General features: G+C 31.7%; 1 protein-coding gene across 1 annotated transcript in view; it reads right to left on the bottom strand.

Annotated features, from left to right (window-relative positions):
• LOC127703883 (transient receptor potential cation channel subfamily M member 2-like) overlaps positions 1-14201 on the bottom strand; it is a 42462-nt gene that overhangs the window by 27101 nt on the left and 1160 nt on the right. The window contains exons 2-9 of the mRNA XM_052207954.1: positions 13407-13503; positions 10912-10964; positions 7199-7334; positions 3755-3861; positions 3459-3558; positions 2507-2598; positions 1650-1842; positions 856-890 (exon numbers count right to left, since the gene is read on the bottom strand). Of these exons, the coding sequence (XP_052063914.1) occupies positions 856-890; positions 1650-1842; positions 2507-2598; positions 3459-3558; positions 3755-3861; positions 7199-7334; positions 10912-10964; positions 13407-13503 (813 nt within the window). The remainder of the gene's footprint in view (positions 1-855; positions 891-1649; positions 1843-2506; positions 2599-3458; positions 3559-3754; positions 3862-7198; positions 7335-10911; positions 10965-13406; positions 13504-14201) is intronic.

Genomic DNA, 14201 nt, shown 5'->3' with positions numbered 1-14201 from the left:
TTTTTTATTTTGTCTAATACGTCTAAATTAGTGTTCAAACGTCGAAAAAGTAAAACCAACAAAAATATCGCTCAAAGATAAATTTGAAACGGAACGTCCTTTATCAAATAGCAAAAATAACAGTTCAAGCACACCAAACGAATGGAAAACAACTGTCGTATTCCTAACTTGGTACAGGCATTTCCTTATGTTAAAAATGATGGATTAAACCTGGTTTTATAGCTAGCTAGACCTCTTAATTGTATGACAGTCGCATAAAATTCCATTATATTGACAAAAATGTGTGAACAAAACAAAGAGACATCATAGGCAAAAATGTAAAACATTGGGATACAGCATTCAACACCGTGTTATAATCGTAAACACTATAAAAACAAGCAATCATTTCAACAAAGAAAAACAAAATGGCAAATAGACAAAGCACATAAGCAAAAATGAAAGACAAGAATACAATGTGTGCAAAATAGCAAAATCTTAACCAAAATAGCATCATTTTAGGATCTTTTAACTACAATTTACACAATGTTTTTTTTTACAATATGTTAATATTTTTAAAAAAAATAGCATTTAGGGGTACAGCTCATATATCACTTGACTAAAAATATGCGTAAAATGAACATTATACGTCAGTATATGAACGGCAACAGGTTTATGTCGTGAGAGTGAAATCACAGATAACCCTTCTGCACTAAAGAGACAACTTGATATCAAGATGTTTGTGAATCAAAATGATAAACATAATTTTGTTATGCGTGACTAAGATAACTATTTTTGCAACTAATAAATAATGGTTTATATCATACCTCCACCTTTTTAGAGGATATTTATATTATTTCTCTGAGAAATACAACTTACAAATGTTTGCTCTGCTAAATCCTCGTCCATATAAACTAGAAATATAAGATAACACAATTTATACATAGATATACATTGTTATTGACCACTTAAATTTTGTAAGTTATATTTGAGGTATATTCCAAAAGACTTTGAAAGATACGGTGGGCAGTAAATACAAATACCAATTCATTTACAAACATTTTAGACTAAAATAAACATTTTTTCCAAACAGGCCATGAGTAGCTTTGATCAATTTCAGGAGGAACCTATCTCTTAGTTCGTATCTATTTGACACAGAAAATAAGCCAACAGATGTACAATTTATAATGAGCAGTTTTTTTTTTTTAACTTCCATTAATCTTTAATGACAATTTGGTATTAATGATATGTATATTTATGGTTGAATGAATACTTTTACTTGTTCATAGTTTGAATTGTATCAAGAAATTGACAATACATTCTTGAAAACGGGTTGCTGCAAACAGAGAAGCTGTTGAACAAAGGGTTCCATGTGTTAAGTGGTAGTCATCCCTGTGAATATTTTACTTGCACTTTACGAAGATGTCTGACCGTTACGAAACAAGTTGTCGCAAATGAAAACGGACATGTTACAACGATCGTGGCCTTCCATGTTTTTGCCATGGCGTTGTCTGTTTCTCTTTAAATTATTTGTTTCGACTGTCTGATGTGTACCAACGCCTCTTTTTTTTTTTTTATTTCATGTGAAATAAGTCTGTAAACCTAAATTAATTCCTTAAACTGGAGTCATTCAAATCCAAATTGTGTATTAATACCTTATTGTGGAAATATACCTCTAATAAGCATCTGACAAACGATCATATCAAAGTCACACCAGTTTTCCGAAATAACATTATCAGACGGAAAATCATCCGTCACTGATTTTGTTTTCTTTAAACGCCATTCACTTTCAGTATCTGTTGTGTATTCTGTAAAACTCTGATCAACGTCTTCCGGCCATAAAACACTAACATCGGACATGTCGTTCTGGTATACATAAAATGGTAAATGTAGGAGTTAAACTAAAACATAATCATGACGAGAACCCAATGTTTTGTTCTTTCTTCTGAGTTCCATAGTTTGTTTTGTTTTTTTCGTTTTTTGACATTCGTTGATAAAGCCGTACTACATTCCATGATTTGATTTCATAACTTTGTTATGGGAAACATTCCGAAATGTGTCAAATTTGTTTCAAAACATAAAAATTGAGATTCAACAACATAAAAAAAAAGAAAAAGTTGGTTGCCAATATGGTGTATTGATAGAAATTATCCATCTGACAGTGAGAACTTAGTTTACACCAATTTAACCACTGACTAGTTGTTTTACTTCTATCGATAAATTGTAAAATATTCTGATTTTAATTTATTAGTATCTAAGACTAATTATTTTAACGTAAACTCAAACAAAAACATCATAAATTTATTGTTAAAAATATTGAGAGAATTACTTTTTTTAACATGAATATAAAATGTAAGTATATTCACGTATCGGAATAAATATCTTTTGTATGATTTGTTCAATTCAGTGAAATTTAAACACATTCAAATATATTTGTGAAATTTAAATTTCTTATGTATTTATGCATTCTTTGCGAAATGCAAACTAAGATCATTTTTTAAATGTTGTTCTTAGCAATACAATATTTTACCTTTAATCGAATAATAGGTATCTGCATCTTTTGGCTCTTCCAATTGTTTCCAATGGGTATAATGACAGGTACAACGTACAATCCAAAGAAATCTTTTATCAGCCAAAGAAAGAATTGAAACAAATTTTATAATAAAAAAAACCATAAGAATAGATAAATAGATTATCATAGATATATTCATAATGAGAATAGTAATAATACAAGCTTAAATCAAAGTAACCGCATCGTACAAACGTGGTATGTGACTATTCGTAGATTATGTGCCTTTACTGTAAGTCTAAACAGCATCATAATACCATGTTAATGTCTAATATTAAAATGCGTTTACCTTCTGTCACACTAGACAAAACTTAAAAACAAAAATAAAAAAATAAAACAAAGTCCCAGTCATTTAACCTCTCACTGAAATTCAAGATAACTCCTATATGTCATAGAAGTGAGAGGTCACGAACATGACAGTTGTGTTCCATTCGTTTGATGTGTTTGAGCTTTTGATTTTGTCATTTTATAAAGAACTTTCTGTTTTGAATTTCTTTGGAGTTCGGTATTTTTTGTTATTTAACTTTTTCCTAACAATGGTTGAATTTTATTAGTTGCGTTTTTAAGTATCACGTATACGTTGACTAATTTATTTGATGGCACTGCGGTTGTAATTTTATTTACACTAAGCATTCAATATATCATAACTATATCTTGGAGGTACACGCAATATCTATCTTTTAAACATTCTTTATTAAATAGTAATCAATGTATCACTCATTAAGGATATCAGGCTTATAATTTAGTACGCAATACGACTTCGCCTACCAAACCCCCAAAAATGTTTATTTAGATTTAGCCACGCCCCTTTTACTGAAAAAACATTAATGTTTTGATAAATAAACATGTCATACAACTGTTAATATTTAAGTCATATTTAGAAAAAAGGGTAGTTATTTGTTAGATAACATACATTCTGCAATTTCATTAAAGTAATCTATTTCGTTTCCTGGTTTCCATGATCCATTGATGTCCACTCTTTCGAATCTACGAAATCCTTGTTTTACAAGTTCCTAAGAAAATATTGAAATCCATATATTATGTATCATTGGTATCCTTCAACGAAATTGAGACCCAACATTAACAAACTCTTATGTGGTTACATACATTTATGATTAACAATGTATAATGAATTAAAATAATAATCATACAAAATACATATTCAACGATTGCACATTTTTTTTATTGAACATAAGTACCTCAACGTACCATAATTATTGCTTTATCTGTCTTGTAGTGGATGAAAGCAATATCGGTAGAATCACAGATCAGTAAAACTCTTGTTCCTACAAAATGACAAGGCAATTTGGTCTGTCCTGAAAGAACGTGAAAAGAAAACAATTTATACATTTGTGGCGACCAAAGCGCTTCTCCTAATTGGCGTTAATCAGGATCGCACATACCCCAAAAATGTTTAACTACCGGAACACGTGATCAACTAGCTGACGAACCGATGCAATTCAAAACAAAGAAATCTAAGGTCAACCTCGACTGGGGGTTAAGAACCTTACTTTGTTAATAATTTTTCAATTGATAATTTAAAAACAAAAGTGTGTTATGAATCATGTCAGCACCTAAGCAGCGACTACATCGACGTAATATCTAAAACACTACAAATATTCCTACTCTTATTCCCCTCTCAAACCGTTGCTAAGGGACGTCTCAAGTTTTGTCATGAATTGATACTTCATATACTCTCTTTTGAATATGTTTCTCCGTGCTTGAGGTGTATGCTTCTATGTTTTTTAACATTTTTACCTATTATAAAATTGAGAATGGAAATGGGGAATGTGTCAAAGAGACAACAACCCGACCATAGAACAGACAACAGCAGAAGGTCACCAACAGGTCTTCAATGCAGCGAGTAATTCCCGCAACCGCAGTCGTTTGTTTGTTTGTTTTCCTCACACATTGCTGTCAGCATAATAGAAATCTATGCGACTGTCATACAAGTGAGAGGTTTAGGTAATTATAAAACCAGGTATATTCTATCATTTTCTAAATAAGGAAATGTCTTTACCAAATCAGGAATATGACAGTTGTTTTCAATTCGTTTGATGTGTTTGAGCTTTTAATTTTGCCATTTGATAAAGGACTTTCCGTTTTGAATTTTTCTGACGATGACTTCTCTCATATATGTGCTCGTTAGTATTCCCGCTATCGGCCATTTTGTTGATGGAATTGGTATACAGTTCGCAATATACATGTACATACGTCATTTTTTCCAAACTTCTAAAATATATCTCGTGTGCCTCGTTGTTGAATAAATGTTTGTATAGGATCTGCAGGCTAAGAGCAATTGTTGGAAATTTATGTATATACTATATACAAAAAAAGAAGATGTGGTATGTTTGTCAATGAGACAACTCTCCATATGAGACCAAATGACACAGAAATGTCTGGTTTCTTGGCCAGATATATATATAATTGATCATTTGTTTATGTTTCTCCATGTTTATATTCTCCAATGCACAGTAGTTGTGTCTTGCAATGAATTCTGATCAAATCGGTGCTAGGAACCGTCTTAAACTTTAGGGAAGCGATAGTATATTGGAGATTATATCCAAATAGTATGCACATTTTCCAAAAAATGTTCCCATCCGCTTTCAACCAGAGTTGCCGAGGATGACGAACTTAAAGCAGCAAAGATGAAATATCTTGCCTCTCGGGTGACTATTATCCAAGCGTTTCTTTAAGCAAATTCCTTCGAAAGAAAAAAATGTATAATCGATGGCAAGGTATTGGTGCTTAATATAAAATCATAAGGTCCAAAATAAGAGACCTTAAAAATATTTTTTTCCCAGGAAATCCGGTATCTTTTATTTTGTTTCTTTTTTCTTTGAATTTTTCGATATTCTATCCCACAGATGGGTTTCTGCTGGCGATTGCTATTTTCGCACTTTGAGAAAAAATAAAAACTGTTGCGATTAAAATTCATTATTGGCGAAAGATTTTGCGAATAAATAATAACCGTTTGACTACGTCTATATTGTTGATTGTTTTCAGTTTTTTCGGACTTCTTCCCTGATCAGACGATACTGGGATTTCACCTTGAACTTGTCGCGCGTTACGATTGTGAAGGAAAATCAATAATCAGCTGATTGCACTTTTTAGCTATCGGTAACAATGAACTATTTAATAAAAAAAAGGGTGTTGATTGTGGATTTAATGAAATTGTGTGGTTAAATGGCGTTATATGTCACCTTAAGGATAGTTTTAAAACTTTGATAGAAATAATTATTTTGAAGTGGGTACTTAGCAATCGTTATAGGGATGCACGTGTTTTATTTGAATCATAGTTTTACATCTCAACTTTTTCTTTAAACGATGGCCCAGAACAGGAAACTGTTTAAATGAAGAAAAATGTTCAAAAGTTAGAAAATCTTTGACCTTATAGTCTTTTTCCTTGAACTTTGATAGAAGTAATTGTTTTGTAGTAGGTACTTCACATTCTTTTTTGCAACGCACGTGTTTGAAGCATAGTTTTACGTCTCAACTTTTTCTTTTAACGATGGTCCGGAAAAGAAATCTGTTGTTATGAAGAAAAATCTCTGACTTTAGTCTTCGTCCTTCAACTAGACGGAAAGTATCCGATAGACTTATTGAAAATGAATCCAGTGTTCCCGGAAGTCAAAAATGATGATTTTATGATTTATATTGCAATTTCATAGTATCTTTAAAAAAAAGTAAATATTTGTAATTGTTGAGTGTTTATTTGTTACAACGTAGACAGATTAAACAAAATATATGTAGAATCAGAGATTGTATTACATGTCTCCGCTAGAATTATAATAGATTCGACAACAATGCTGTAAAATGATTTTTTGTGTAACAAAGAAGAAAAAAATTTAAACGATAAAATATGTTTATGAAAGTGGCGAAAAATATATTATTTTGGCGAAAGAGGTGGACAAACTGAAAATTGAATCAGGTGAAACCCTGCCTAACAGTGTCATAAAATACCATTATATATTTGATATGAGCATCTTATCTTAAGGCAGTGTACTTGGTGGTAATGTTGACATCATATTAAATAATTGTATCTAATATTAGAGAAATCGAAAATAATTTCAAGAACTCCGGATTTTTCATGAATTTTTAGACCTTTATTCCTAAAAAGCTGTAAAATACCGTTATATTTTTATCTGACTTAATATATCAAGACACAGTACTTGGTGGTTACATTGAATTTTCACTTAATAAGCAAATTTTTAGATGCAATATCAGAGAAAATGTAAAAAAATACAGAAATCTGTTGTCTTTAATAATTCTTTTAATTTGTTTCCTCGAAATGCACGTGTATTGATTTGAATAGGTTATCTTCATGTGTTTTTGTATCGAAGATATCACATAAACTAGTTAATGAAGTACTCTTTTATAAAAGTGTTATTTTCATTCGCGAAGAAGGTGACTACATCCCCCCAACCCTACCCCCCAAAAAAACTCCAAAAAACCGGAAAGGACTACCAATATGACTAAGGAACATGTAGTTCCCTGTGCACCTGTACACTTAGTGTGGTTGGAGACATTTAAACACTAATAGATGACTCCCTACAAAACATTTTAAAATCATTGCCTTTGATTCACATGACATTGTTTTTTTTTCAATTTGTAATTTGTTCTAATAATTTAGAAAGCTTTGCATATACTTACTTGCAAAAGATATGACTTCTTCCATTAGTTTCAATCTGTCATCTACTTCTCGATTAGCAAATATGAGACACGTCAACGGTTTGTGTAACTTTCGTTTGTCTCCAAACCGCAACGATTCCCAACAGATCACCTCAATCTATAAATAAAAGTTCTATGATGCAATAAATTGGGAGAGAAAATTGATTATTAAAAACATATGCTGAAGATTATGATGACGATGAATATATTGCAATATGATCGTATCGGATATACATTGTTTGGAAAGCGCTAGTAGTAAAAAGTAAAACATTAGTTACTAGGCAGTCAATTATCAATGCTTAATCTGCATTGTAGACTGTTTTCTAAGAACTATTTTTTCTATCTTTGATGATTACATTTTATCAAAAATACCAAACTCCAAGCTTAATTTGAAGTCCATATAACTTGACAAAACCAAACGCTCGACTATATTAAACAACGGAACGAAAGGAAAACAACAGTCATATTCCTGCCTTGAAACAAGCATTTTCGGATGAAAATAGTGGGTTTAACCTGGTTTAGTAGCTAGCTAAACCTTCCACTTTATCAACACAAGAGTGCACACGCTGAAATGTCTCGCCTTCTTTACTAATCATTGATATTATGTTGATAGTCCTAAATATAAAGTTTTATTACAACTGTCACATCAACTTAACATTAACCAAGTAAACTAAACATTGACCAATGAACCATGAAAATGAGGTCAAGGTCAGATGAACCATGCTAGGCAGGCATGTACAGCTAACAATTCTTCCATACAACAAATATAGTTGACCTATTGCTTATAGTTTAAGAAAAACAGACCAAAAAACAATAACTTAACACTGATCAATGAACCTTGAAAATGAGGTCAAGGTCAAATAAAACATGTGTGACTGACATATAGATCATAAAATATTTCCATACACCAAATATAGTTGAACTATTGCATATAGTATTAGAAAAAAAGACCAAAACTCAAAAACTTAACTTTGACCACTGAACCATGAAAATGAGGTCAAGGTCAGATGACACCTGCCAGCTAGACATGTAAACCTTACAATCATTCCATACACCAAATATAGTAGACCTATTGCATACAGTATAAGAAAAACAGACCAAAACACAAAAACTTAACTTTAACCACTGAACCATGAAAATGAGGTCAAGGTCAAATAAAACCTGCATGACTGACATATAGATCATAAAATATTTCCATACACCAAATATAGTTGAACTATTGCATATAGTATTAGAAAAAAAGACCAAAAAACTCAAAAACTTAACTTTGACTACTGAACCATGAAAATGAGGTCAAGGTCAGATGACACCTGCCAGCTAGACATGTACACCTTACAATCATTCCATACACCAAATATAGTAGACCTATTGCATACAGTATAAGAAAAACAGACCAAAACACAAAAACTTAAATATATCCACTGAACCATGAAAATGAGGTCAAGGTCAGATGACACCTGCCAGTTGGACATGTACACCTTACAGTCCTTCCATACACCGAATATACTAGACCTATTGCTTATAGTATTTGAGATATGGACTTGACCACCAAAACTTAACCTTGTTCACTGATCCATGAAATGAGGTCGAGGTCAAGTGAAAACTGTCTGACAGGCATGAGGACCTTGCAAGGTACGCACATACCAAATATAGTTATCCTATTACTTATAATAAGAGAGAATTTAACATTACAAAAAATCTGAACTTTTTTTTCAAGTAGTCACTGAACCATGAAAATGAGGTCAAGGACATTGGACATGTGACTGACGGAAACTTCGTAACATGAGGCATCCATATACAAAGTATGAAGCATCCAGCTCTTCCACCTTCTAAAATATAAAGCTTTTAAGAAGTTAGCTAACCGCTGCCGCCGCCGCCGCCGCCGCCGCCGGATCACTATCCCTATGTCGAGCTTTCTGCGACAAAAGTCGCAGGCTCGACAAAAATTGGATTAGCAACCCAAACAGACATAATTTGTTATCGTGACAAAAAACGGGATCCAGCAGCCAAGTCACGTATTCCTATATATATAAGTTTTAGGATTTGTGCAACGATATTGATAAAAGATAAAGATATAAAAAAGATGGAATGAAATCGTATTGACAGATATTTCGGACCAACAAATAGCCTTCATCAGTGTCAGTCCCTTCTCAAAATGTGATATAACAATGAGGTCTGTGTGTGTTAATAGAGCTCACACATTCATACAGGTGATCTTGTACTATGTCAAATTAAGTAGACGTGAACGGGTATCTTTGACATTACTGGATGTGTATTTTGTTAACCTACAATGTTTTACCATTAAGAACGTATGGGTCTAAAACGTGCGTGAAGAATTTCAACGAATCGTTTATGCTATATGAATTTGTTGCATTAGTTTAAAATGATTTTAAGTTTTTATCATGTTATCTAGTTGATGAATTTTTATTTGTAAATAAGTATTTTCGCTTTAAACTAAAGTTTTAGTAAATTGAAGGACTTCATGTCTGATCAAAAACAATTATATATATATATATTATAATATTTGAATAGCTCTTGCCGCGATATAGCCGTTTTGTGCTGATGAGGCGTAAAGCAATCATCAATCAATCAATCAATTTAACCAGACAGACTCTACAAGAACATGGTATATTGAACTAAGTTTTTGGTTTTATAGCAATACAATTTTTATTTCATGTTTTTCATTACATATTTTACGTAACGATGATTTTGTGAATTTTTCTTTCATTTTCTATGTTACATTTTCATTTTAAAACTATAAATTCATGACCCGCGGAACGGATGGTGCTCATTTTTGCCTCATGTCTTCTCTGTAAGGTTGTACTTTGTGTCATATTACTTTTATGTATATTGTCTTACATATACCGCGTCGGCCTTTTTTTCATGATATGATGACAAAATGGGCAGGTTAAATTTACACTGTGTATAATTTTTGCTGAATGAGAAATACACGCGAAAAAATAACTATATCGTATTGATAAAGATGTAAACAACATAAACTTGTGTAACTGACAAGAAATCGAATACAAATAAATATGACTAATACAAACAAAAATACACATAATTCAGAGAACTTTTATGGAACGTAAATTATGTGCATTGGAGCATGCTAAAACTTGAAGGTTTTGATCATTACAGATATACAAAAATCCATGTAAATGTGAATTATTTTCATTTTATTTTTACATTACATGCAAAATGTTCGGATTATGACACAAATCAATAGATTAACATTCTCCATTTCCATTCTCATTCCCCATTTCCATTCTCAATTTTATTTAACATGTCACTGATTGCTGCGTTGTCAAAAGGTGTGGAATGTATGATTAATCGATATAATTATTATGAAAACAGAGATCTTAATTAAGTATGCCCATTCTTTAGATCCGTCGAAGAACACAAAAGACTCGGTAATTTACAGTATAATGTATGAAACTGTCGAACAACGATAAATCTTTCAATTTGCAGTGAAATTTACGCGGGTCAAATTTTCGCGTTTTTTAGTAGCTGCGAATAAAGCGAAAATTAATCACACGCGAAAAAAACCCCGATATACGGTAAATCCAGTTGTCATTTTTATTCTCAGGACTATCATTTAAGATTACCAACAGACTTTAAAATTGTATTTTAATCAAATGCAGGATTTATAACATTCGTTTTCGGTGAACATTATTAAGAAACAACAAAACCTCTACCTTTTTCTGTGCGAATCCATCTCCGAACTCAACTATACACATACCACAATCGCCTAGAAATATAAAGATTAATCAACTAAAACACGTGTATATTATCTAAATATTCTTGAGGACTCTTTGTAGGTGGTAAAGTGAATCCAAACAGTTAAGAAAATGACTTCAATGTACTTTATAATATTTCATTATAAAAAATAACAAAAACAAATTACAACTAGTATGAATAGCTTGAATTTTCATAAAAAGTAAAATAACAAAAATACCGAACTCCAATAAAATTTCAAAACGGAAAGTCCCTTATCAAATGGCAAAATTAAAAGCTCAAACACATCAAACAAATGAAAAACAACTGATATATTCCTGAATTAGTACAGGCATTTCCTTGTGTAGAATGGTGGATTAAACCTGGTAATATTGCTAGCTAAACCTCTAACTTATATGACAGTCGCATAGAACTCAATGGAATTGCCAACAAAATGTGTGAGCAAAACAATCAGACAAAATAGATATACATGTCAAAAATTGGGGTACAGCAGTCAATATTGTGGTCTAATCGCAATCACTATAAAAAAAAAACAAATCTGTCAACAAAGAAAAACAAAATGGACTATAGATACTCTATAGACAAAGTACATAAGCAAAAATGAAAGACAAGAATACAAATATGACCATACCACAATAATACAATGTAGGGATGTATAAATACCGAGCCACGCCAAAAGGATATTACCAAAAATGGACTAAACAGTAAAGGTTTAAAATATACAAAGACACATAAAAAGAACAATGTTACACGTAATTGAGATGATAAACAACGTCAGTAACTAGAATCTACACTTCAAGACCATCATGTATTATTTGTGAAGGTGAAAAGGAATATTTATCAACAAGGTCTTGGTATCTTCCGATGGATTTTTTTTTTTAAAAAGGACGCGACATTCTTTGACATCAACCTGATTCCTTACTTTTCTGCTCAGCCACTGGTGACGTTTTATAAACTGAGTAGCAGCTGTAAGCTCTTGAATACCGAATGAGTTGGGAAATGTATATTCCATATGCGTTGAAGTTTGTAAATTGCTGTTAAGGTGGGAGAAATTTATAGTTTCGAAATTGAAATCGTCTCGTTTGTCATAGACTTTCCACAAATGTAAGAAGTATGTAAGTCAAAATATAACAGGCAGTCTACTGTTCCTAGTGTTGTAATTTACTAAGTTTGTACGGAAACTTCAACTTTTGATAATAATTAAAAATTGCAAATGTTTCTTCAGTATTGTAATTATATAAACTGTCCACAGTGGCTTCCATCCTAATCTTGAATTATAAATATCCTTTCATATTTTTTATAATCCATTTTGAATTTTCGTAAAATGCAGTTTGGTTTGCTTATATACTACAATACATTTGCCCAATCAATTATGCTTTATTTACAATTGGAAATGTTCCTCTAGAACATATATCATTGTTAAGTTACTCTTTTTAAATAAAACTTTGTAAAGAATAACACTGTTTGAACCCTTCAGTACAAATAAGTCAAAGACTTTTGTAATGTATCAAATCACTTTGTCCAATCTCTTGGACAATTAACAAAGCACATTATATTCCATTTTTTAATATAAAACCGATTTAAAAGAGAGGCGAAAGATAACAAAAAAACATTCAAACTCACAAGTTGAAAATAAACCGAACACGCCATGGCAAAAAAAAGAAAAAGCCACACAGACAAAAAACAGTACACAAATCACAACTTAGAAAACTAAAGACTGAGCAACACAAACCCCACCAAAAACTGGGGGTGATCTCATGTGATCCGGAATTATAAGCAGATCCTGCTCCACATGTGGCACCCTTCGTGTTGCTAATGTCAGTACAAAACAAGTGATACGTCTAATTCGGTATGTCAAATTCGGGGAAAAGGGGCCGAGATTGTAGTTACGACAATTGGAACATATCTGTAGGGCAGTCTTGGTTTAAAAGCTTCCTTGTGAGCAGCAACCCTCTACCAAGGAAATCATGATAGGAAATACAACCCTGGAATATCGTATCAACTGGGAGATATATACTCCGTATGCAGTTGCTGCTGGAATGTTGCTGCATAAAATTGGAAAGTTCACAATTGGGAAGCTGAAATCATCTCTTGTGTCGCAGAAAATCCCGCTGACGGAAGGACAAGAACTTGCAAGCGCAATCTAAATATATTGTTGCTGTTTATTTTCATATGCTAGTAGTGTAATATAACCATGTATAGCAATTGTCTTCTCAGCTCAATTAAAAATCTCATGTAAAAGTGAAAAACATTTTCATCATGTAAGGTCAATAAAAAAGATGAAATGCCGAGATGTATCATTGCCATGTCATTTATAGCATCTACTGTGTTTCAGAATAGTCGGACAAAGAAAGATGTCAATCTAAATGGTTGAAAGCTCAGAGAAATAGAGCAAGTATATAATTGCAATTCAAACCCACCATATATTTATAATATATATAAGTATATCCAATACCTTCAATATACTGTCTTTTTAAATCTGTAATTTTGTAACCATAGAAGGTTTTACAATGTAACATCCTCCCACCAACACTTTTATGGCCTTGAATTTCCTGTTTAAAATAAATAAGCTTAAACATTACAAAAAGCTGTTAAAACAATTTCAATACTTTTTTTCTGACAGCACACTTGTATGGCCTTGAATTTCCTGTTTAAAATATATAAGCTTAAACATTACAACATAAGGCTATTAAAACAACATAAATACTTATTTTTTTATCAGAGACATTCAGAAGGGTCAACAATCTCCATAGTTTATGAGAACATATTATTAAAAAGGTCAAGGTTTTATCTATATCTACTGAATTCTGTTGATGAAAATTTTCTACAAATGATGAAAATTCAAATGGGCAACGTTGTGTTGCATTTATTTATTACAGCACATCTAAGGACACACTTCTATCTGTTACCAAATTAGGAATATTCTCCTTTACTGAATTTCTCTCTAAATCGTAAATCCAACTTATTTTAAATTTAAGCTTAAAAGTACGAACAAGGGTCACAATATACTAGTATAACGTTTGTTATGGCTTTTGTGTAACACCAAAGTTACAACATAAAATTACACCAAAAGTTAAGCAATAATTGAATTTATTGAAAAAAATTTGGTCTTGATTATATTTTGTTGAGAGAATTTCTACATCATATATGACAAGAAATTAAAAGAAGTTTTTTCAATATAAAGTTGGTAAAACCAATCAATGTATGTCTTTGTACACTTGGTTTATTTATAAGTTGAAGGTTTTAAATA

Source organism: Mytilus californianus, unplaced genomic scaffold, assembly GCF_021869535.1.
Source record: "Mytilus californianus isolate M0D057914Y unplaced genomic scaffold, xbMytCali1.0.p SCAF_54, whole genome shotgun sequence".
Taxonomy (NCBI): Eukaryota; Metazoa; Mollusca; class Bivalvia; order Mytilida; family Mytilidae; genus Mytilus; species Mytilus californianus.
Note: the sequence above shows the minus strand (reverse complement) of the source record. Positions and strands in the feature narration are given on the sequence as shown.